Source organism: Acanthochromis polyacanthus, chromosome 13 (assembly GCF_021347895.1).
Source record: "Acanthochromis polyacanthus isolate Apoly-LR-REF ecotype Palm Island chromosome 13, KAUST_Apoly_ChrSc, whole genome shotgun sequence".
Lineage (NCBI taxonomy): Eukaryota > Metazoa > Chordata > Actinopteri > Pomacentridae > Acanthochromis > Acanthochromis polyacanthus.
Genome location: NC_067125.1, coordinates 31,795,442 through 31,822,249, shown reverse-complemented (window position 1 = coordinate 31,822,249; position 26,808 = coordinate 31,795,442). Strand labels below are relative to the sequence as shown.

The 26,808-nt window shown below is 39.6% G+C and overlaps 1 protein-coding gene across 1 annotated transcript in view; it reads right to left on the bottom strand.

The window, feature by feature from the left end:
- pitpnm3 (PITPNM family member 3) overlaps positions 1 to 26,808 on the bottom strand; it is a 126,860-nt gene that overhangs the window by 86,503 nt on the left and 13,549 nt on the right. Inside the window, 1 exon segment of the mRNA XM_051957498.1 lies at positions 16,772 to 16,867. Coding sequence (XP_051813458.1) covers positions 16,772 to 16,867 — 96 coding nt within the window.

Below are 26,808 nucleotides of genomic sequence, written 5' to 3'. Positions count from 1 at the left end.
TAATGCTGATGTACAGCTTCCCAACATTGTCAATAAAATTTGGCTTTTTGGACAAGATTTTACAACAAAGCATCCATTTGTGTCAAAGCACATACATGTAGTGTATCCTTTGTTGCATTCATTTTACCCTGTATCTTTACAAGCCTTCCAGGGCTGTCGAGAAGCAGTTATAAATTATGATGCTGCCACCTCCATGCTCGATGGTGGGCATGGTGTGTTTGTAATGATGTGCAGTGTTTGGTGTCCTTCATACAAATCATCTAGTCTAACACCCAAATGACCAGAGAAACTTTGACTTCATGGCTTTGCCAGTCTCCCATAAGCTTTGACTGGTGAAGATCGGACAACAGTTGTACACACAGTCTCTCCCACCTCAGCTGCTTAAGCCTTCTTCAGAGGACTCATGGGTGTCTTGGTGGCCTCACTCACTGGTGTCTCTCTTGTACAGTCACTCAGTTTTTGAGGAAATTAAATTGACTATAATTCGACCAAAAAAAGCAATTAAAGGAAAAAAAACTCCAAGAGGACACTGAAACCATCCCATTTAAGCCCAGTTAAAATCCTATCCATTTTAAGCAGTCGAGAAAGGCCTTTGTCTGTTTTAAAGTGCTGCAGCTAGGCAACTAATTAGCTATCAAGTCTGTAACCTGGCATGAGTGGTGGACCTTTTCCCAGTGAATGTTCATTTGGCCACTTGTTAAAGCCAAGGAGCATGAAGAGATGCATTTACGTTTGTTATGACTATCTGTGGTTTTTGTGCTGTGCAGCAGACAGTGCGACTGTCAGCTCTGTCTGTGTGGGAATGCTGATATTACTGATTTAATGAGCTGTTTTCAAATTAGATCTCCCTCTACATAGACGGATACGGGAATAGAATAGGGTAGTATTTAGGTCAGCGCAAAAGTGAATCATGTCAATCAAATCATGCAGCCAAAAAACATCAAATATACAATTCTCCCTTGTGATTTCAGATGCTTTTCTGAAAGAAAAACTCAGGACAAGTGCATTACAGAGCAGATAAGTATAATCTAGTAGACATATAATGCAATTTAATGGAAAATGTTCCCAAAAACCCAATGTTACTTTTGTTAATGGTCAAAGACCATAGACAGTCTATACAATGGGTTGGGGTATATTACTAGTATTCTAACATGCCAAACTAAGACGGTGAACATGGTAAACAAAATTGCGAAACACAAATTTTCTTTTGCAGGGCGGTTGGGGGAAAAGTGATTAACATTCATGAGGAAAGTGCTACTTCACTGACGGAATGAAGATGTGAGGTGTCAGATTGATTAAGGTTAGAGTGAGAGTGTGGAGGTTTTTTTAGGGTTAGGATAAGAGCGTCTGGGTCAGAAAATCAGATGCAGAGGAGAGTGCATGCTAAACATCACCAAGTCATTGTGAATGGGCTGCCATGCTTACAAGAGTAGTTCACATTCCATGTTTAAAACCACACTTATTGGCTTGTTGTTTTCATTTTATGTTGTTTGTTATTGTTACTTTTATATCCTGTTGTTTGACAGTCTTTTTGTACACTGGTTTAAAATCTACACTATACATTTTTATTGGACAATATCAGCTTTCTATGCATTGTACCTCTGCGTTTCTAAGAGTTTTGTCACATGGGACATTTGGCAGCCAGCTAGAAACAGCATTTTTATGTGAGTGCTTCAGCAAGCCTTCCCATTTTATAAAAAAAAATGTACAACTCATTTTATGTACATATTATATGGCCAATTATTACCACTGTAGAAGGATCATTAAAGTCATAACTCTTCTTCTATGTTCCCACAAACAAAGCACATTGTATATTGTGTGTCTGTTTGCGTTTCAGTGTCAGTACAACTTTGTGCAACAGATTATATACAGTGCATCCAGAAAGTATTCACAGCGTTTCACTTTTTCCACATTTTGTTATGTTACAGCCTTATTCCAAATCGGATTCAATTATTTTTTTCCCTTAAAATTCTACACATAACACCCCATAATGACAAAATGAAAAAAGTTTTTTTGAGAGTCTTGCAAATTTATTAAAAATAAAAACAAAGAAATTACATGTACATAAGTATTCACAGCCTTTGCCATGAAGCTCTAAATTGAGCTCATGTGCATCCTGTTTCCACTGATCATCCTTGAGACGCTTCTACTGCTTAATTGGAGTCCACCTGTGGCAAATTCAGTTGATTGGACATGATTTGGAAAGGCACACACCTGTCTATATAAGGTTCCACAGTTGGCAGTGCATGTCAGAGCATAAACCAAGCATGAAGTCAAAGGAATTGTCTGTAGACCTCCGAAACAGGATTGTGACGAGGCACAAGTCTGGGGAAGGGTACAGAAAAATTTCTGCTGCTTTGAAGGTCCCAATGAGCACGGTGGCCTCCATCATCCGTAAATGGAAGACATTTGGAACCACCAGGACTCTTCCTAGAGCTGGCCGGCCATCTAAACTGAGCAATCGGGGGAGAAGGGCCTTAGTCAGAGAGGTGACTAAGAACCCCATGGTCACTTTGTCAGAGCTCCAGCGTTCCTCTGTGGAGAGAGGAGAACCTTCCAGAAGGACAACCATCTCTGCAGCAATCCACAAATCAGGCCTGTTTGGTAGAGTGGCCAGACGGAAGCCACTTCTTAGTAAAAGGCACATGGCAGCCCGCCTGGAGTTTGCCAAAAGGCACCTGAAGGACTCTCAGACCATCAGCAAAAAAATTCTCTGGTCTGATGAGACAAAGATTGAACTCTTTGGTGTGAATGCCAGGCGTTTTGTTTGGAGGAAACCAGGCACTGCTCATCACCAGGCCAATACCATCCCTACAGTGAAGCATGGTGGCGGTAGCATCATGCTGTGGGGATGTTTTTCAGCAGCAGGAACTGGGAAACTAGTCAAGATAGAGGGGAAGATGAATGCAGCAATGTACAGAGACATCCTGGATGAAAACCTGCTCCAGAGCGCTCTTGACCTCAAACTGGGGCGGCGGTTCATCTTTCAGCAGGACAACGACCCTAAGCACACAGCCAAGATAGCAAAGAAGTGGCTTCAGGACAACTCTGTGAATGTCCTTGAGTGGCCCAGCCAGAGCCCGGACTTGAATCCAATTGAGCATCTCTGGAGAGATCTGAAAATGGCTGTGCACCGGCGCTCCCCATCCAACTTGATGGAGCTTGAGAGGTGTTGCAAAGAGGAATGGGCAAAGCTGCCCAAAGATAGGTGTGCCAAGCTTGTGGCATCATATTCAAAAAGACTTGAGGCTGTAATTGCTGCCAAAGGTGCATCAACAAAGTATTAAGCAAAGGCTGTGAATACTTATGTACATGTGGTCTCTTAGTTTTTATTTTTAATAAATTTTCAAGAATCTCAAAAAAACTTTTTCATGTTGTCATTATGGGGTGTTGTGTGTAGAATTTTAAGGGAAAAAATGAATTGAATCCGATTTGGTATAAGACTGTAACATAACAAAATGTGGAAAAGGTAACGCGCTGTGAATACTTTCCGGATGCACTGTAAAACTGGTGCAGTGCCGCAAAAGTCTCATTGGAACTGAATCCAGCTGCTGCACTGATTAGCACACCTTTAACTAGAGACAGAAAGACAAAATCAGTGAAATAACCGCCTGCCGGGACTAGTCTGGAGCAAAAACCATCTGAGATTCTGCCACACATGGTTCAGATCCACTCTAGCAATCCCAGTGATGCCTCAGAACACCTGGAGGTTGAACTTTAACACCAGAACGTGACAGCGGCATCATTTCTGCTGGTTAAAAAACAACTCTTGTCTAAGAAATCATATATGAGATATGGATTCCTGCCAAAATCTCATCATCTATTCTTGGGTTCAAGGTCTAGTGGGGTACTTCATTTCTACCCCGTCCGCTCATAACTTTTTAGGATAAGTTGTTAAAAATGTGCAACGGGGAAGCATAAAAGAATCGCTAGTAGCAGGCATAGATAGACTGAGAAAAATGCACCTGACCTGGCTGATGAATCTATCCATTAGAAAAATACCTAAAAACTAGACAAAATGTATGTCTGAGTTGCTCTGCTTTAGACTCGTACTTGTCACACAGCTGTAAGATTAAAGGGAGTAAAAAGCAGCGAGGTGCTAGAAAGGATTTCTTTAGAGATGAACACACTGTCATTCTTTTACTAACAGCTCAAACGAAAGAAAGGAGAATAAATGAGATATGCCTCATGGTGCCTGTGCCGTCTCACTGCTATCTTTGTGAGGAGCAGCTTCAGTTTTAGATTTAACAAGTGAGGACATTTTTGGAAAAAGGGTTTGTCTGGTCTTCAGGCTGTCTGAGTGCTAAAAAGACTTGAGGCAAGGAGCTGGTGAAACCATTATGTCAACATGGGGACTCATGTTGTACAAGTGAAAATAGGCCCATACAGCACATGTTTGCAGGCGTGAGGGCAGACTCTTAAGTAATCTGCACTGCAAACTCTTATCTGCTGCTGCCACATCCCCTTGTGACTTTGTTTCTTTTGTGCTGCTCGAAGAGATAAAAACGCTGTAATCAGCCAAGATACGGTTCGACTGAAAACGAACAAAAATGCTAATAAAAATGGAAATGAATGAGATCTTTGGAGTTTCTTTTAGCTCAGGTCATGCATGTAAACAATCATTTCCCATCTTAAAATGCTGATTTGCATTCTTGCCAAGAGATAGATGAGAAGTGTCACTCGCTTAACTGGAGCCATGGAGGCAGCTCTCCTACATTAGCATAAAAACTGCAAACACAGGAAAACAGCTAGATTGGCTCTATCCAAAGGTTAAAGGATGTCACTGAACAGTCACTAATTAGCACACTGTAACTTGTTGGTTTAATCCTGAACTGGTGTCATGACCATGAAGACAGAAATATATAAAGTTCAACATAAACCTCCATAAAACCACACTTTTTTACTTGGTTACATTTGGACAGAATCAGGTTAGGTGTTTATCTGTTTCTTTAATCTAAGCTGAGTCAGCTGCTGGCTGTAATTTCATATTTATAGGCAGACATGAGAGTGGTATTGATCTGTTTCTCCAAAATGCCAAAATATTCTTTAGAAAAACTGGTCCTGCTATTAGTTTTCACTTGCTTATGCGAGGTTGGATTGCAATGGCAGCAACCTAAGCAGGGCATTCCGGACGCCCTTTTCCCTAGCAACATTGTCTGATTATTCCTGTAGGATCTCGAAGTGTCCCCAGGAGACAAAGGAGTTGATAAGAAGTCACACAGAAGGCGTCTCACTCAGATGCTGAAACCACCTCTGCTGGCTGCTTTCAGTGGGAAAGAGCAGCCAATCTCCTCCCGGTGTCTGACCTCTTCACCTGTCTCTAAGACGCAGCCCCCTATGAAGGAAACCCATTTTGGTCACTTGTATCCACCACAGAGCTCAACGTCTATAGCTGAGGGGTGGAAAGTAAATTGTTTGGTAAATCAAGAGTTTTACTTTCTGGCTCAGCTCCCTCTGCACCACAACAGCTCCGTACAACACCCATATTATTGTTGACGCCACACCAATCCCTCCGTTTGTCTCACACTTCATTTTCCTGTCACTCTCGAACAAGATCCCAAGCTACTTAAACTCGATTCCTTGAGGCAGCAGCTCAAATCCACTGTTTTCCGGCAGAGAATCATGGCTTCAGACTTACTTACTCTAGCCTGGTGCAAACCGCCCCAGTGCGAGCTGGATGTCACAGTTCAATGAAACCAAAGGAACCACATCATCTACAAAAAGGAGAGACGTGACTCCGAGGTCCCCAAACTGAGATCCTGCCCAGGAAAATCACAGAAAGGATCAGAAACCAGAGGTAACCTTGGCAGACTGCAACACCCAGCGGCAATGTGTCCCGCCAAGAATACAAACACATACAGGGCTCCAGACTGCGACTAAATGGTCGCATTTTGCGACCAAAATTTTAGCGAGTGCAAGTAAATATTTCATCTACTCGCGCATGTGCGACCAGTAAATTTGGCAACTTTTTAAATTACTATTGAATATTTTTTGTTGCTTACAAACTTCTGCTCCACACTTCAGCCCAGTATACAGAAATGCGTAAATGAGCTGGTTTACCAACCGACATTAACTCCAAAAAAAGAAGAAAGGAGATGAACACCAAAGATAAAGAAGGTGGGGTTAGAGCGGGGGGACGAATGACGGTGAAGCTCCTGATGTTTCACCTTATTTACGTTCAGCCTTATTTTGAACACAAATTCACCTTTCTGTCCTTCACTCCTTTCTTGTCCTCATTCCAGCTGCTTCTAAGTTTAGACATTCTGTGCTAGACAGCAACAGCATGTAACCGTTTTCTTTCATCTTTATGTGAATTTTCGGACTTTTCGGAAGGGTCTTCGTCATGTCAAGAAACCTCTTCTTAGAGAACCACTTCCTGTGTGCTGAATTGGTCACAAAATAAAAGCCCGTAGCATTAAAAATACGCCTTCAAAATAAAAGCCTGGAGGGAATGGTTATTTTTACACTAGCGAAACAAAGGCTTTCCAAAATTGATGAACTGATCGACAGACCTTCATAAGAGTAATTTACACGTGATTCAGTATAAATACATAACGTGCACATGCATAACACATGCCTGTGCTCAGCACAAGGTCATTTTTATTACAGATTTCATCCGTCGGAAATGATCCGTCAACTGAGCAGCCTTGGCGGAGTACTGCGTTTTCTGAGTGCTTTTCTTGATATGTTGTGTCAACTGCTGCACAATAAATTGTGAATTGAAAACATAGTTTCTGCATTTATTGTGCAAGTATTTATCAGTAATACAGTGAAAATAAGAGGGAATGTGACTATTTACTTTGCAAGTCGATTTTGGTGTGAGCCCCTAAATTTTCTGTTTGTGCTCCTAAAATTTGTAGTTAGGGGCCACTGCGCTCCTAGGAAAAAAGTTAGTCTGGAGCCCTGACATATAAAACTGCGATGGTGTAAAACACAATATCTCATGTCGTAGTGTGAGTATACAACTGCACCAGTTGCATCAACAGATTTTGCAATTTATAGTCATCACAGCTTTGCAAATCTTAGAAAACATGAGCAAAGTGACTTGATTTTTCAAATGCCAACTCAGGGTCACATTAGTTTAAATCCACAAGTAGCACAGACTGATCTACAGCAACATGGAAAATAAATAGATGTCCTACTTGCATACCTGCAGTGGCAATTTATTACGGCATTAAAGTGTGAGAGCAGCCAACACCACGATCATCCTTTCAGGCTCGATCTGTCAATTCGCTTCATTATTTAAATTCATGTCACCACACAACAAATCTGGATTAACACACAGGAAATTTGTCAACAGCTCACATCAATAAACAATGTGGCAATCGAGTTGGCATTCACTTTAGCGGCCTGAAGGCACATTTGGTCCTGATAATAAAAAAGCGCATTTGTGCAGTAACTCGTGTAGTTTTTAATGCATAAGAGAAAAACTAACGTTGAGTGGTATTAATAGTAAACAGTGCATTGCAGTGTATATTTATTAACTACTTTAGGTCTGTTTTTTATTGTGTGTATTTATGTGCAAGAAAGGTAGCTTTATCATTTTCACTATACAAATAAGTCAAATGTACGTCATTCTCTTGATGAAGTAAAAAGAGGAAATCAAAGCACTCCATAAAAACCCTGCTGCAGCCATGAAAGAACTGAAACCCTCCACTGAAAAATCCATTACACTTATACAGATATATGTTCATGAGATGACACTGCACAGAACATTCTGTGCTCCAGAAATACAGGCTTTTTTATTCGATTGAACCAAGTGAAAAATGGATCAGCTGTATTCATCCAATTATCAGGGATGGAAGGTGAAGAAATTCTACTTGCTGCAGCTTCTCTATATTACATATTCATATGGACACGAGATAGCTGAGGAATCTCAGTGTTGTCCTCAGAGCTGTTATCCTCAACCCAAAGTATATCAGGAATTCTATGGAATTGGAAAAAATTTTAAGAAAAAGACAACCTCTCAAAGCTTTTTCATCAAACTGGTAACAGTGACATGACACCATGGGCAGGAAAAAGTCATAAAATGTGAACAAATACTAAAAGGTCTCTGCAGTATGCAGGCATGCACAAATTATTAAGGAGAAGGGCCTTGTTATTAATAAGTCATAGTAACATCAGAGAAAATAAATGCATGATGTTCTCCACAGGCAGCAGTTAAAAAGCCCTTTTTGTACTGGCTTGCTAAAAGTAAAACTTATCGTCTTTCTGCATGTGGCTTCCTCACCAAGTGCAACGCTTCAAATAATTCAGCTGTAGAGAATTCAGAGCAGTGTCTCTGAATAAACTATTAAAACAGAAATTTTAACCTTTCTCTTAGAAGAGTGCTTTGGATTTTTCACCTCCTTCTTATAATGTGAGCTTCAAATGTCTTCTTATCTCCTTTCTTTCATTTAAGAGCTTCTGGGTCTGGATTGTAGATAAACTGAAGATTTACCTGCCACCGCTGGAAAATGGGCATTTTGTGATAGTGGAGGTGGCTCTTGAGACGGACAAGTCATGGAGCAAGTTGTTATCTTCACTTGGATCTTTTTGAGAGGCTTCATGTCGGCTTGAGGCTCTCCGTGTGACAGCATGTTACACTTCTGTTTTTATCGTCACCGCGGGCCACCACAGGAGCCTGTGTTGATGTGACAAACTGATTGTGTGTTCCGTTGTGTGCTGGCGTACATGTGTGGGTCTGTGCTAGCGGCAGCTGTGCACGTGTCAGAGGAGTTGATCGGCAGAGATGACAGCATCAAACCATCCAGCAAACAGCTGTGTTGCCTCTACACCGTGTCGCACAAGCCCTGGTTGACACACAACAACATGAGCTGAAGGAAACTGAACCTCCGTGTCAGTTTTCATAAAATACAACATGGACGATGATGGATTTCTTATCTTCTGCAAAGTTTTACAATAAGATTTACTTTGTTAATATTTGTGCCATCCAAATTATAATATCTTTAGTACCAAGCAAAGGGAGCTCTTACAAACAAGGATGGAGAACTGTCAGAAACTAAAAGCTGGGAGGCAGTCAAGTAGTGAAATAAACTAACAGAGTAAAATGTCCTAGGTGTATCTACAGGGACAATAAAAAGCATTTACAACACTTAAAAATCTTCACTTTTTATTGCTTTTCAACACTGATTCATGCTCAGTTTAATTTGGATTTTTCCAAGAAAAGACTCTTTGGTGTCAAAGTGAGAAACAGATTTCTTCAAAATAATATCAACTAGTTAAAAATATGAAATGCAAAATAAATGACTGCATAGATATTCACACCTTTTAAAGGGACTCATTCAACACCAGTACAGACAACTGGTGCTAGAAGTCACACAGTTACTAAAATGAGGATCAGTAAATGTGTTTTAAGTTATAGTAGTTTGTGATGTTTAGTGGATACCAAAAACATCATCAAAAACACACCATCCCCACAGTAAAGCATGGTGGTGGCAGCATCATGTTGTGAGGTTACTTCACAGCAGCAGGCTCTGGAAGGCTTATAAAAGTAGAGTGTAAAATGAATGCAGCAAAGTACAGGGACATCCTGGTGGATGACCGGATGCTGTCTGCAAGATAACAGCCACTTGGGAGAAGATTTGTTTTCCAGCAAGTCAATAACCTGAAGCACACAGTCAAGGCTGCATGGAAATGATTCAAACACAATCAGGTGAATGTTCTCGAGTGAGAGCATTCTGAGTCAGAGCCCAGACCTCAGTCTAACAGAGAATTTGTGGCTGGGCTTGAAAAGAGCTGCTCACTCACAATTCCTGTGCAAGCTAACAGAGCTTACGCAGTCTTGCATAGGAGAAAGGTGTAAAATTGCAGGGTCCAGATGTGAAAGACTGATTGTGATCTATCCATCAGTGATGCACCATCCATGGCAGATCAATAACATCTTCCGCTACATGACTACATAACAGCAAAAATGCAGTTGGTCTCCCAGTTCTCTTTTCCTATGTCATCACAAATCCTCCTTTCCCTTCCCTGACCTTATGACACTGACCATCAATTTAAAGAAAAAGTGCATAGAAAAGCACATGCAATGTAATTCTTCAATCTGTTAGACTACAACCCTGGTGTGTTTTGGTTTATAAGATTTGTATTCTTCCTTAATTTCTTTATATGCCTCTATTAAATTTAATTTGTATAACTTAAAGTCATGGACCAGCCTTTAAAGACTTCTTCTATGGTTGCTTGTTATCCGAAAACCAGGATCCAACCTCAGTATAGAGAAATGTCAAATGAATCCATTCGGTGTTCATTCAGGTCAGTGAAACAAACCTACAGTCAAGCCTGAAATTATTCATACACCTAGCAAATTTTGACTCAAAGTTACTTTTATTCAACCATCAAGGTGTTTTTTGGTCAGAAATGACACAGGTGTTCCCCAAAAGATGATAAGATGATGTACAAGAAGCATGATTGTGGAAAAAAAATATTTCTCAGCTTTAATTTACATTTAAAAGTAACTTTAAGTCCAAATTTTCTTAATTTAGGCCTTGACTGTAATTAACAAATTCTTATATAAAGTCATTTGGTATTTAGTTGCAGTTTCTTTACACTCAATGGGAAAGTCTAAAAGTCTTACGGTCTCTGACCCAAAGACAGCAGAGACTTGGTATCATTCCCAATGAAACTCTGCCAGATTTGTATCTATTTTCACTTGGTATCCTCAGTCTGCTTCTCAGAAAGTGAAACAAAACAGACCAGTAAAATAACTCTGTGGCCATGAATTGACTCCTCACTTGCTTTGGCTTAATGCTTAGAATTATTGTCCTCGTAAAGCTGAGGGACAAGACATAAAGAAGTAAAACAACTCTTACAGTATGGTGTAGACAAGCTATAAAACTGTTAAAGACCCTAAAGTAAAAAAAGTCTCTTAAACTAATGCTGCAAACCCTATCACTTCGATTAAAGAAGAAAATGTCAAATACTTGTGGCCTGCACTTACGGATGCAGTTTCATCTTTTGTTCTTCAAAGCTTTGCCTTTGAACAGCTTGTACTGCCAGTGACCAAAAACATCAGAGCATCTCAAAATAGACATAAAGTAAAGAGCAGCAGCATATTGCCACTTCTGAAGAGTCAAATTTAAATTCCCAAATGCATTGTGTGCAGCAAGAGCCCTTAGGGATGCATCGTTTCCTTTTTCAAGAGGCTCCTAGACCAACAATAACATGAATCTACGCGGTGACACTTCATGAGCAAGAAAAACCGGAAAAATAAAATACACACACGAATAGTCATAACAGTAACAGTCATGGCTCATCTTTTTAGCAGAAAACGGAGGAAATTCCTGACAGTCTTCATTTATTTTCCTGTTCTTTTTCTATGGGTTTTTAGGGTTGCACAGTGTTGATGAAGGCATTCATCACAACCGCACAAATAAAACTCCCTCAAGCTTATTGTGGCGGTTTGAGTGGTGGGCCTGTAATATGACAAGCTCACCGCTCAATCACGCCTCAGTCCAATTCTTTCATTTGCCCCCTCTGCTATTCCATATAACGTCTAAAATACCTTCGGCTAAAGAAAACATACATCAAGTCTGCCTGGAGAAATGAAAACAACCAGACTAGTTATATGCAGCTAAGACTGAGAGCCACAGTTAGCAAGCGACTGGAGAGGCCCATAATTTCAACAACCTTTAACGACCTTGTTCTGTTTTCCCCTTTTAAGGGAGGCATCCTTCATACCGAGCGTATGTTTATGTTTGGAATAACTTGCTCTTCTGGCTTCTCTGCAGGACACAGCTCCACTCTCCATCAGAGCCCAGACAATAAAGTCACATAGCAAACACAAGGGGGGTAAAAACGCTCTTCAAACACCTTCCTTTTAATTTTTTTCTCCTAAATGAAACCTGCATTGCTACATTCTATTTTTCACTGCGGTGCTCCGTCTTAAGAAGCCTCTTTGTAGATTGGAACCGCCATGCTTTCATGCAGCTTGAAAGGATAATCCGGGCGCTTTCACAACCAAAAACCCCAAAAAACACTGGCCTGCCACAAAGTCATTGCAATGCTGTGCCTCGGTGAGAGATGGCAAAATGAGATGTGATCTGTTCGGTCTCCACAGACAGAAACGGCGACTAATAAACCAGTTAAAGATGGAGCAAAATGCCTGAAATAAAGGAAAAATGAAAACCTGAATGGTACATTTACCAAACACATCAAATCTGGGCCTCCTGCTGTGTACAAGGGCAACATTATTTTTACCTCATGGCAGATTGATGTGGAAACTTCAGTCACTTAAGTTATTTACCGAAAACTACCTCATTCAGGGCAAATCTGTTATTTCTTTCCTCACTTTCCAGAAATGTTTTGACTCCCTACACTGTCTCTATTAAATGAAGCCATTAGAGTTCCCACTATAAAACAATAAATAACAAAGCTTTCAAAAAACACTGCCAGATTCATGGCAGACACACAATGGATAGCTGCCACAGCAGGAACTTGGGGAACTGCGAGGCGGTGAAAAAGTTCATAGCAATGACCCCATAATTAGCCCTTTCAGCCTTTCTCTTTCCATCGGGCTGCAGAATCCAACCGTTTTGACCGTGAAACCAACACAATGACAAACAGCAGACACTGGATGTAACTCTGGTTCTGTGAGCAAGTAGGAAATAAAGCAATGGAGGTTTGCTATGTTTGCCTATATGGTGAATTTTATGTTTTTGACGACGATGTTTGAGATGAGAAGACTTACACTTGATGAGGACATTGAGAGAGCAGAAAAAATAGTACCTGTTCTCTCTGAGCTCATCCAATCAGTGTCACGACTTACACAGGAGCTTTTCTGGGCTGCTCAGAAATATCTGGATCAAGTTTGCTTCCTCCTCTAAAAACAGTCCTCAAAGTGGTCTATTGGAGGCATTTCCTGCAGTGAGAACATGCACAAAGCTATCGGCTGCCCTAAAATGCCGGGCAAGATCCTGCAGTGGAAATTGCCTCAATAATATTACATTGATTGTGGCTGCAACAAATCAAAAAAAATGTGTCATATACTGTGAGTTTAGGGCTCCCTAAGCCTTCAATATCGAATGTCTGTTTGTTAGAATATGAAGTGAGATAGCATAAAGGCTGGAAATGGAGTAAACAGATTCATTACCAACTTAAAAACTCGTTTTTAATCCATTCATTTGATGTGCATCTGATGACAAATCCCATCAATTCAAATTAATTAATATAGCACATTTGAAAACAATCTGAGTTTACCTATATGCTGCACATGTTAAGAGATAGGCTGCAAAAAAATGTATGAAAACATCAAGATAGAATTAATCTTGCTAAATCACTTAGTAGAACAAAATAAAATAGTTTAAAAATAATGAAACAATCCTAAATGGAGAGCAACTTGTAATATCAATGCCCTGAAATAAAATAAACATGAAATAAATGCTGTTAGGAAAGGTAGCAGGTAGTATAAAATACAACCACAGCTGCTTTTAAAAACGGTTCAATATTTATGGATATCTTTTTGTTTCTAACCCAGATTCAAATAAAAAGTTTTACTCCATTCTCATGTCGGTGCACTAAATCATAAACCTGCAAGGCAAGAGAGCAAATAAGTAGAACTACTCTTTTGAACGAACTGGCATGAAATACACGAACATAAACATCAAGATAATTGTGGATTCTCTCCCCAGTCACCTTCACCGTTTAACCAGAGGATATAAAGGACATCTCTGCGCTTCCTCCCCGTCACATTCAGTCCAGATATTTCATGGCTGAGTGAGGAATCTCCAGCTTCAGATAGTGTGAGGGTGACGAAGTACATCGGCTCACATACAACACATGCGCATGTTATCTGAGTCCCCGGTGATTCCTCGCCGCTGATAGCTGCCTCGACACCCGTTTGATAAAATGCATTCAGAGTGATGCACAGCTCGGCTCTGCGACAGCCGTGATAAGGATAAATATTTCATGTTTTCTAGGACTGCGAACGTGCCTCTTTTGGCAAATATGCACGGGAAGGGAGCGAGAGGAAATCAAAATTAGGGGAGGGGAGCGAGTGAAAGACTGAGGCAGGAAGAGCGAAGGGAAAACGAGATAAACAAAAGTGACTGACAGAGCAGAATGAGAAACACATTCATCAAACACATGTAACAACACTTCATTTTTCCTTCAAATAAAAAGGGAGAAGAGCACATTTCAAATGGCTTCCCATTTGTTGCCCATTGTGCACCACTTTTATCATCTCTATATGCCACATGAAGAAGTATTGGACACCAGAAACACTACTGCTGGGTATTAACTCGCTTTAAGTGAAATAAGAACATGTTATAGCGCTGAAACATAATTGATAAGTATCTCTACCATCAGACTCTTGGGGAAGAGGACTTGGAGTGGATAATTGCTTGGATAAGTATTCTACTTATTTGCTGATGAACTCCCTCTGGGACTGTGAAAAGGCTGCCAGTTGAACATGCTCTCAAGTGGCTCTATTTCTGGTCAGTCTGACATGTGAATGCATTTACAAGAATCTTCAGTATGAAAGTGGATGACAATTAAGGATGATGGAAGTTCATCCATGATCTATTTGAAGCACAATCTCCCTGCTTTATTCAGATATATGACTCTCTTTACCCAGCTGAGTTACAGCAACAATCGCAGATGCAGAACACACAGAAAGAAGCGCTGTAAAATTTCAACTTCATCGTGTGATTTGATGCTTACAGCTGTATTTTCCAGGCGAGTAGTGCAGCAGCTAGAGGCGATGTTGCCCATTCGATTAAAAGGTTAAGAAAACACCAAAAATAGCACAGAAAAATACCAGCCCATCTCCAAAGTCACTCGCTGCGAGTCTCTCAGGGTGTGTAAAGCTAGTAAAAGCCCAAACACGTCCCCCATTCTCATTTCTTAATATGTACATCCTCGATTCCTTTCCTTGACTTCTTCCCTATGGTTTCTTAGTCCTTCCCACCAAAGATGCAAGCAGAGGAGGCGAGGCAATGGGTATATGACAAGATAAGACATTCTTGCCTCATAGTTGATTTAAAGCGACACTAAATAAATATGATGTATGGCCAAGTTCAAATTAACAAAACAGTGGTCATTAAAATGCAAATATTTACTGATATATTTACATTTATTTACAATGTGACAGAATCTGCAAGTGTCCTACATTTCTTATTTTTTGCATATAAGAGATGTGACACACAGAAGTGTAGCTACTATACAAATAAAGACTGACATGCTGTATAATACTGAAGTGATAGATGTTATATACACATATTTGTCATTCCAACTCCCAGCATGGTTTGTATTTTCCAACAGTGTGTCACCTCTCTTTTATGTGACGAGAAAACAGACTTGAGAATACTCTTGTGCATCTTCGCTCAATGCTACTCAAGCAAGCCTTCTCTCTCCTAGAGATCCATCATCCATCCATTCTCTATGCACCGCTTAATCCTCATTAGGGTCACAGGGGGACTGGAGTCTTGGGGCGAAAGCATGGAACACCCTGGACAGGTCACCAGACAAACAATCACACTCACATTCACACCTATGGACAATTTAGAATCATCAATTAACCTGATCATGTTTTTGGACTGTGGGAGGAAGCCAGAGAACCAGGAGAAAACCCACACATGCACAGGAAGAACATGCAAACTCCATGCAGAAAGATCCCAGGTCCAAACCAGGGATCTTCTAGCTGCAAGGCAACAGTGCTAACCACCATACCAAAGTGCAGCCTCTCCTAGAGACGCATTCTAGAAATTAAGATATCCTTCCAGACGGCATGCCAAGACTGATTTCCAGTTAACATGTAGGAGGAATGAAGACATCAGACACAAGGACGCATAAAATACTGAAATAAGTCGAGTCTACAATCCAACTGATCATGAAAAATCCCACATTCAGACACATAATGTATTAATTGGGACAAATTAGTGCTCTACAAGTTGGTTAGTTATGATTTATACCATTGATCATCAAAAAAAACTAATCCCAAAGGAGGAGACGTCAGATCCCTTTGTTAGCCTCCAGGCTGCCTACCACCAGAGAGGCTGCCTTTTTATTCACCAGCCCACTGTAATACAGCAGAATAGAACCAGCCTCATATCCTATTTTCCTCTAGCTTTAACATAAAAGAGTTTATTAAACCTTTTGCGACACAGAAACTTAACAACGTTACCTTGGGCTCTCCATAACTTTAACATTTAAGAGCCTTATTAGGCTTTGATGTACGGTTCAGGCACTTTTACTAAAGCTGAAAAACAATTAGCTGAACAATTAATTAATTAACTGACTGAAAAAATAGCCTGCAACTTGTTTAGGTCATTTATTGCCAAATGTTCCTCAGTTCCAGCTTCTCAACTGTAGATGTAAGCAGCTTTACACAACAGGAAGCTGATGTGAACTCAGTATTTTCAGGTTTGTGTTGGTCAGGAAAACCAAGACATTTACATCACTTGAAGTTTCACGGTTGACTCCACAGCGCATATTGTTGTTCATTATTTTTTTATGAACTTGTTCAGTTTTCCCCCAAAGTTTCTGTCTCTCTTTGGCTCTATGAAACACCCATCTCCCCTTGTTTTTCTAGCCTCTTTTTCCAAAACATTAATGAGGGCCTGAACATGTTGGTGTGTTCAAATACAGACGCAGCAGTAAACTGGTTGTATTTGCTTTCAGTCTGCTTGTAGCCTGGAAGGAACTGGAAGAATGTCAATAAGTTTCTACAGTGGAGAGGACAACAAACCTGATGGAAAACGGCCTATTTTAATTGCTTATGCAAAACTACAACATAAAAGCGGGTTAATGTGGAGAAATAAAATGTGATACTAACCTCTGGCATCAAAGAACTCCTCATCGGAGCTGTCGACTGATTCCTGTGCGATGTTCTGCAGGCACCAATGAGTGGCGCTGTGTTTTCGTGATGAACCTGTGGATCAGGAAAGAAAACAGACACAAAATCCGCATTCAGATTCTGAGAATGACAGGCAGGGTCATGGCAGTAATCACAAAACCTGAGGACAGACAAATCATACGTATTTATATATTTTTCTTTTCTTTTTCGCCTCTCTGTCGATAGCTCTCAAAACCCAGAGTGAAAAGCAAGTGTGAATGCCCCCAGGTGGGGACGGATGGCCTTTAAAGTGTCACAGCAGGTTAAAAGACCCAAATGGACTTTTTCTTTGAGCGCTGAAACAGAGCACAAGTGTCTCAGCGAGGCAGCCAGGCAAGTGTTTGTTATGACCTTCTGATACAAGAGCAGGGATGAAAAGGGATTTAGAGGCTTTCCATTTGTTTGTAATATTCAGTCTCAAGTACCAAGATATAAAAAAAAAAAAAAAATATTGCAAATACCGAAGAGCAGCAGATGATTTCTTAAAAAATCTGTGAAGCAGATATTGGCTGTAAAAGCCAATTTTACAAAAGCTGCTATGAATAAAAGTGAGGACATGGTACTTTTAAACAAGGTTGATTATAACTTGTAGGGTTTTGCTTCAGGTGCAATTCAGCAGAAGCGTGCCACAGTTCAAATTCCGTTCATTTAATATTTCTCTGATGTTTTCTTCCTCTTTGGGACAGTGATTTGACAGTGATAAGCCATGAGGAACTCAGCACTGCTGCACACAGGAGTCAAATCCTGAAGCTTAATTTTCCCATCATCTGTTGGTTTATCAAATCATTTCTGATACTATAGGAACAGACATATGGCCATGAGCACTGCTGCATGTACGTTATGCTTCATAATTATGCCGTAGGGCCAAGGTCTACAGTGACAATCTCTAAATTACACCTGCTATCTTATGAATAATGGGATATATACAGTCAATATTAGATAAACCAGCTATAATGTAAATATCAGATTCCACTGCAGATGATGCAAGATTGTCCAACTAGCCAGAGGAAAATGTTGCTCACAACAGACTTTTCATTTTCTCATCAGCAATACATCATCGTCTTATGCTGACATTACTAACTCTGAACCACTTCTCCAAAATTTCCCTCAAGAGTACTAAGGAAGGAAAGACATTAAATAAATCTATGAGAATTTAACTTCTCTTGCTTGGGAAAAAACAAAAGGAGAAACACATGAAAAGCAGGAAATCCTCCTTTGCTCCTTATAGTTATGAGAAAGAATTCCAGTTAACAAGATGCCAGTTCATTATAGAACACATATGCTCAGAATTATGGGTAATTTAGAACCACCAATTTACCTGCAAGGGAGGGAAACATGCAAACTCTACATAGAGACACAAGTCAAGCAGCAAATCTTCTTCATGAAATCTTCATTGTACATTTAAAAGAAATATCACCTACACTTCTCTCTACACAGATGTGCACTGAGAAGGAAAATAAAAAGCAGTGTTACCGCTACATTTACTTAAATGTGATGCAGCAGCGCAACTACATAGAAACTATGCTCACAGGCATGTTAGCATTAGCTGAGTAGCCAGAGTCCAGACTGAAAAAATGACCACCGTTCATCCAAACAACTCCAAACTCCCTCTGGTTCCCAGCAATACACCTGCCAAATGTGACGCGGATCAGATGTGCGGTTGTTAAGACATGCAAAGTACATACACAAATGTCAACAGAGATTCTTTCATTCACCAGTGAGATTTGTGTCAAATTAAACTGAAACTTAGGTTTACAAGCAGATCTTAGAAGCCAAACAACTCTGAGAATAGAGATTTGCATTTGATCACAGAGACAAATTTCTAACATGTGCAGGCTCATTTCTAATCTAATCTCTCCTGTCTTTGTTTGAATCTTACAATTATCTCAAAAGCAGATTATTTTGTACAAAACAACATGAGTGCACTAAGAGAGAAAAAATAGCATTTTTAAGATCACAGATTGGGAGAGGAAGGTTATTTTACAAGATATGAATATGAGAAGTCCAAGGAAGTGGTGAAAATTTCACACTGATGTAAAATTGAGCTCAATTATGTGTAGGAGAAATCGGCTGGACAAAGAAGAAATCTTTTTTTGAAAGTCTATTTGATCGTCATATTGCATAGAGTACATTGCATATAATTATTTAGTCTCTACTGGCTTGCTGAGCAATTACCAACCACATGCTGTAAAACGCTGCAGTATAAGTTCACATCTTGTCAGGAAACGGACAGAAAACTGTCACATCCTCCACTATTAGGGCTGCTAAGCTTTTAAAATGTCATTTCAGGGGAGATATTTCACTTTCTGCTTAATAAGTAGCTTTGTGGAGAAACTTTGCGGCTGCTTTTCCACATATTGCTTTCTCTGTGCAGATTTGAATTTGCAGAGACTCCAGAATCTAGAACATTGCAATATTAAGCCACGCTAGCCGCTATAGCTGACACATAAGCTGGCCTCTTGTTGACTATATGACAATCACAACTAGCCTGTTGCCTATGGAGCTGTATAATCGCAAAGCTACCTTAGGCCCTAGGACTTGAGTTGTACCTTTCTGACGAGGTTAATCATGACATCCTGGACATACTAGTCTTCTGGTCTAATAGGTTAGAAATAACCTGCGACTGCCTCTTCAATCTTCAACTCAACTACAACTCTATCAGCAAATTGTCCTCCAGGGACTCCAGAATCTCTGAACCACTGCAGCTCCTCTGTCATCCAGATCTGCACTGGAGAATGAGGAGGCTCAAGTGAGGATTAGTTCAGTCCTTGAGTGAGCATTTATTGTGCATCAACATTCAGACCAGCAGCAGCAGCAGCACTGCCAGGAAAGAGCAGCATATTTCCTGCACCTGACTCAGCCGTCCCTTCTATACCATCCCCGAGTGCTAATTTGTGTGTCGGGTGGAAGCTCAGCAAGCACAGAAAGAAGACAATTTGGCCAAATTATACATTTCTGAGTTCACAAACAAATAAGCAATTATGGCACCAAACATCAAGATGATTACTATTTTCAGGAAAACACTTTGAAAATGAAAACATTTGTAAACAAAATGAAAACGGAAGCTAAAAATACTATCTGAAAACACTTGACCACAACAAAGGTAACCGAAGCAGGTAAGAGATGCACATTAATCTGTTGTCAGTGAGTCAGCAGTGCTTAGCGGGCAATCAAACCGCAGACAGCTGGCCTGCCTGCTTGTGGTCCTCACCCAACTTCTCATTTATGTTTCATGCTTTGTGTCTTCGTTAATATACACGGCATGAAATGCAAGATGAGACGAAGGAGAATCTCTGCAACCTTCCTGCACTGAATAATGTAATATTTGGTTCCATTGTTGGTTGTCATTTTGAGCTCTAACAAAGCAGTTTCTAAGCCCTGCCTCTCCACTCACTCCTGTCTTTAGTTACTCTGTTAGACTTGCCAAGTTCTGTAATTAATTTTTTGCAAAAGGAATTTTAAAAGCACCGGGTCCTTGGCGTCAGACAGCAAGCTTTTCATCTGCAGCCGGCGTTGGCTGAAATGACAAGTTCAGCTGACAGACTGCATCAGCTGTACCCACCTAATTAAGCTGATGTTTGCTTCATGAGTTGCATGACTTTTTAATGCTTCAAGGTGAATTGTTTAAAAATGAGAGCTCTTAATGGGGCCTAAAAACTTGATGTCTGCATGATGAACATGTAGGATATGTCATGAAAAAAACTGGATGTCCCAAGAAGACGTCCAGTTTAAGGTCAAAGTAGTACACGTAGTAACAAGATACAGGATTGCGACATTCAGAAAGAATATAACTGTCATTTAATTCTAAACCTGTTTAGATGCTAAATATACATTCCTAGACAGAACAGGTCATAAACAGGAGCTGACCTGTTATATTTAAAAGTGAGGATGACCAAATGGAAGCCCCCCTTGCCCCCACATCACCAGCAAACCGCCCTGTACACGAAGGATGGCTGGTGAAGACAGAGGATGCACTTTGACAACTTTGCTAACAAGTTGGATTGTATCCCCCCTCATTACTCCTCAAATTGCCCACTGATTATAGATTTATGAGTCATTGATCAGTACAGGGCTGCTAATTTAGGCTATGATAAAGCATCCAGGATGGTTCCCACACAGTAGATATGCTAATGTGGTGTTCATAAGTAGTGAATGTGCATTATGAAATGTAGCTGGCCTTGGAAATAAAGCTGAACATGCTAGTTTTGGTAGTGAACAGAGTGAGTTAGAGAGTAACGAGAGCAGACAAGCATTCAGCGCTCACGTTAAAGTGCAAGAGTAAAACCATGAACTGCACTCTAAACAGTATCCCCTGTGCTTAATTAAATACATGGCTGCAAGATAGAAAAAAATATCTAATTTGCTCACTGAGTTGCAATTGTTATTCTGATGAGTTGGGTTGACATCATGATGTTGGTAATTTCATCAACTTAATATGGGGTGTAATTTTAAGTCAAGTTTCTGCATTAGTTGATTTAAAGCTAAACTGAAGTTGAGTTAAATTAATGAAATGTGTCAGATATTAGTAAACAGGATTCTGTTTCTGTCGTTTGAAACAATTTTAGGATCTCAGATAATGTTTGTCACACTCAAAATGAAAGATCTATAATGTATCATATTTTTTTCCCCTTTAAAACAAAAAGAAAATTCAGTGTTTTTGTATAACTGACATTTGCACATTGGATGATTGCATTTTTCCTCATTACTGAAAATAGTCACAATAAAACAGGCGTTTTTCATGCAAAAAACTCCCTCTACATATCTCAGCATTAAATAAGAAGCACTTCAAAGCCTTCATTTTTAACTAGATTAAAGCAGATTTTTTTAAAATGTTTTTTTGTGTATTTTAAAATGGTAAATACTCTGAACTTGCATGAATTTTCCAAGTTTTCAAGCTTACCATCTTGTGTTTTTTTTCCTCAGGTAGTTCTGGCATAGCTTGGTCTTATGTTTTGGCTCATTATCGTGCAGTAGGATGAACCCTGACCAACTAGGAACATACCAGAGGGTACTGCATGGTGCTGCAGAATGCTGTGGTAGATGTTTTGGTTCAGTGTACCTCTCACTTGAAGTCACCGACCCCGGATCCAGCAAAACAGCCCCAAACCATCATGCTTCCTCGTCCATGTTTAACAGTTGATGCCACTGACCTACTTTCACAGTCAGCCTCAACTGGCCTTTCGAAGAACAGTTTTTCTGCCCTGAAGGGGTCACTTGGGTAAAATACAAACTTATTGCCCTGTGTGGTTGAAGACGGCTGCCTGTGTGTAATAACTGACCCATCATTCTCCTCTGTGCTTTTTACTTGACTGTCTGAACATTTGAGAGAGTCATCCTGAGGAGCAGTATGGACGGGCGGAGGCGCCCATGTGTGCAACAGTTATCAGAGCTCCTGTGGGCACCGAAAGCACAAGCTGAGTGTGAGGACCGACTGTTGGGGAGCACAGCACCCCAGATAAAGAAAGGATCTACTTTGAAAAAGAAAAACGCATACGTTGCAGCAATACCGAGCTGGATGTTGCCCTTAACAACTACCAAACAGCTGTCTCCATCGTGGGATTTGATTTTTTGAGTGCAGTGGATGCACTGTCAGTCACCTTCCGAGACCCTTCAAGTGTTCTGACGGTGTTGTTTTTTTATTTAATGCATTTACTGCTGGCACAGATGCCAATCTACTGTATCGTCAGTGGCATTCAGTTTACTCCCGGAGCTGTGCATGCTCTTTGAATGTCTTATAAGGTTTAGGAAATCTAACCAATTGCTTGGGTGACTGAAGCTTCACACCGGCGCGCCTATCACCGTGCATTGCCTTCCCCACTGGGTAATGGAAATGATTGCTGTAGCTCCCTGCAGGGCATTTACTGTACACTACATCCCAGCAGATACTGAGCAAATGCTTGAAAGAGCTACAGATTATAATCAAGCAAACTGCAGCCGTGCAAATCTGAGTATCCTGCTGGTAGCTAGGAGTCGGGAAGATTAGCAGCTATTGGCAAGTCCTTTTTCATGAGAGGACGGCCCTCCTCTGAGCTGCAAACTGGCATGTTGAGTCAGGTTGCTGAGCATTACAGGAAACTGAGGCCAATCTCACATTTCACTCTATATGTTAACAAGGCTTATGGTTTTTTTTTTTTACTAAACACAATATTGGAAATCAGTAATGCTCTAATTGGACTGCAGTCCCAGTGGTGCTTAATTATTAACAACGCCACTCGAAAATGAAAGCTAAAAGTGTTGTTGTTTTAAAAATAAACTGAAATTACACTGTGCTGTTAAGTATTTTAAATAATTACACTTAGAGTATTATCAGATCAACATATTATAGTCTTAAACACATGTTTACACACCCTGGTCAAGACTATGGATATCATGGAAATCTTGAATTGCCAATGACTTGTACGACTCAGATACAAGTACAGCGATTATTTCCATTACCCAATGGGGAAAAGGTCTTCTGGAGCAAAGTTCTGTTGTCAAGTGAAACAAAAATTAAGCTCTTTGGTCACAATGATCAGAAATACATTTAGATGAGAGAAGGTGAGGCCTTTAAATTGAAGAACACCAAACCTACTATCAAGCATGGTAGTAGCAGTATTATGCTCTGAGGCTGTTTTGCTGCCAGTGGAACTGATGTTTCAAAGTAAATGGAATAATAAAGGATGATTACCTGTACGTTCTTCAGGAAAACCTGTTATGATTGATGAACATTTAACATGAAAAGCCCATATAGCGCTGGTTAAAACAAAGGTTTCACAAACCACAGCAGTGTTACATAAGGTCAAAGAATCACTAAATAGTCGCGCTTTGTTTCTGTTATTTAATTCACTTATTGTTCCATATCTTACATATTGTATTGAAGTGTGGGGAAATGCCTGTAAGACTTATATTGAACTGCTCTTCCTGTTACAGAAATGTGCCATTCGAGTCGTTAACGGAAGCGGATACAGAGACCATACAAATCCAATATTTGTAAAATTGAAATCTTTAAAATGTAATGAATTGGTTGAATTTAATCTTCTCAAAACAATGTATAAAGCTCACAAAAAAACATTGCCAGAGAATTTGCAAAACAGATTTAAAAAGAGAGAAAGTCGGTACAAACTAAGAGGAACTGAAGTCTTTTTGAGACCTGAAACAGGCACAAAAACAAAAGAAAGATGCATCTCAATCCAAGGCGTCAATCTGTGGAACAATCTGAATTCTGAAATTAAAATGTCTCAGTCGATTTGTATTTTTAAGAAAAGTGTGAAAGAGTTGCTATTGAAGAGATATGATACTTGTGAATAACCGGAAATTGTTACAAGAGATATGATGCTTGTGAATAACCAGAAATTGTTTTTCTTTTTTTCTTTAGATCATGTTGAATGTCGGTTAAAAGGGCTGTGTGTGACAGCCAAACAGTACTGAAATGTGTTCAAATTATTATTGATAAGGGGCAGAAATTATAAGCTATAGCTTCTCTCTGCTCCTTTTCATTCATTTAACATATGCTGTGTTGTACTGTTTTTAATGAATGAAATAAATAAATAAAATTTAAAATTTAAAAAAAATCATCAGCTAGAATGCCGTGTCTTAGATGCAGATGGGCGTTCCAACGAGATAATGACCCCATCAAAAATAGTAGAACTTGCTAAATCATGCTAGAATTGAGGTTTTAGACTGACCAAAGTCCTGACATAATAAAGCCCATCAAGAACCTGTGGGTTGTGACGAAGAAACAAGTCTGTGTCAGAAAGGCAACAATTTTATTTGAACTGCACCAATTCTGTCAAGAGGAGTTCAAAGATATAACCAGACGCTTGTGGATGAGTACCAAAAGTGCCTAGTTAAGGTGAAAAAGGTTACGCTTAACCAAATATTATCACATTTTTGACCCAGCAGATTTTGCCATATTTCCACAAGACCTGAAATAAATCTATGAAAGGTCCAAGTAGTGCAAAGATTGGAGGGTTTAAATGATTTCATCAAAGCAAATTAAGAGTCATAGGAGTCACTGGACACTAAAGACTGCCATGATAAGCATGGTCTTTACAAGTGTATATAAACTTGTTCACAACTCTGTGTTACTACTCTAATTTACCCCAGTCAACTCCTGTCAACTCCAGTGCAAAATATAACTGTCCTTCATTTGAAAAAATATTTTCTCTCAGCGGATCTAAACAAAGAACCTCGATTCCCAGCTATATGTTGTGGAACTGTTTTGTGCTGTATTAAAAGGTTAATAGAGGATTAACAAAGTTTGAGCAAATTTTTGTAAAGTAGTATACAAAACAGACGTCACAATGTTTCAGTCCTTCTCATTAATTGCATATTTCAGTTTCTGAGCTCAAACAAAATAAGCGATTGGTAAGTCATCAGTTACTTTGATCAAAACGCTTTTGCCAGCAAAAACCAAAGGGATGCAAAACCAAAACAACTCGTCTTTTTGAAACTGAATATGCAACTAATTGAAACTAACGAGGAGAGAGGAAAAGAGAGGGAGAAACTCAGCACTTCACTGGACCATGTTCAAAGGAAGCCTGTTTCTACATATCTATAAAGCTTCACTTCAGAGGAGGAACACAGCAACACAAGGATGTTCATGATTGATCTCATCCTTCTTTCATCTCTTTCTCTCCATTATCCACTTGCAGCGGCGTTTACACAGAAGCCTGTAGCTGCTTGAAACGCTGGACTGACAGCATCCATCACCAGAGAAGCTCCATGGCAATCAGCGTTTACACCGGTCTGTCCGTCACCTGCAAACAGGTCTGATTCTCTATTTGCTACATGCATGTTGTGGTAGTGCTGCATGTGTGAATCACTGATCATTAGCTCAGCCAAACGAGCATATTTCAGGCAGAGATCTTTATTGCCGTACACTGGACAGCTCCTACAACTTTAAACCTCCGCTGATCAATATTTTCTAGCCACAGACAGCAGCTGTTGTCAAAAAAACACAAATAAATCTGCTTGTTGGCAATTTGCTCAGTATAAAACAGCAGACAGAAGCAGTTAGAAACCAGCAAGACAGCATTTAGCAGCTGCACAAACCCATATTCAGAAGTCAAATATAGAGCGAAAAGAAGAGTGAAGATTGGCTTTAAATCCATCAGACGGTCAAAAACACAACTTCAAATAAATACTAGTGTCACTTTAGGTGTGTCTGTTGGATGGTGATGGTCAGTCAACATTATTAAATTGGAATACTCTCGTCGACATGTTTTAAATACAAAACATGCATGTAAAACATGAGGGTTTTTAAAACAGTTTTTACCTGTAATTTTATAAATGATTTTGCTACCAAACAGAGTTTCCCTCTTTAGTTATACCTAAAAACAAGAAGATTCTTAGTCATCCGGGTCATGGTAATCATACGAGCTCCAGTAAAAATCGACTGGACTTCTCTTGTAGGCTTTTCAAAGACGTTTCATATTTCATCCAAGAAGCTTCTTCAGTTCAGAACTAAAAACAGGACCAAAACTGTAAATAACATCTGCATCAAATAATGTGTATTTTTTACAAATCCTACATTGTTCTTTTACAACATTTTATTGTAAAATTTCTATTATTATTTTTTCCTGTATTCAAATCAGCAAAAAAATATTTTACAAATATTTGCCATTATTTAAAAAGAAAATATTAAGGATTGAAAAATAGCAAATAATATTTTCACTGCTTTTTTACAAGACTTCCCCTGGTTTACATGCTAATTTACATGTTGACTGTAAAACAAAACAAAAAATAACAGGCTAAAACTGTACATGTTGTTCACATCAAAGAATCTGTATTGTTGTAAATGGTCATTTGTTCTTTTACACTAACATTTACACAATTTTATTGTATGCAAATCCACTAAAAATAACTATTTTACAGTTTTAACCATTTTTTGAATGTTACTGTATTCTGCTGTTTTCAATTTATTTTTTCTGCAAACTTTGCTGCTAGATTTTCTTTTCTAAAATATTTTTTACAGTGTATAAGATAATGACTGACAA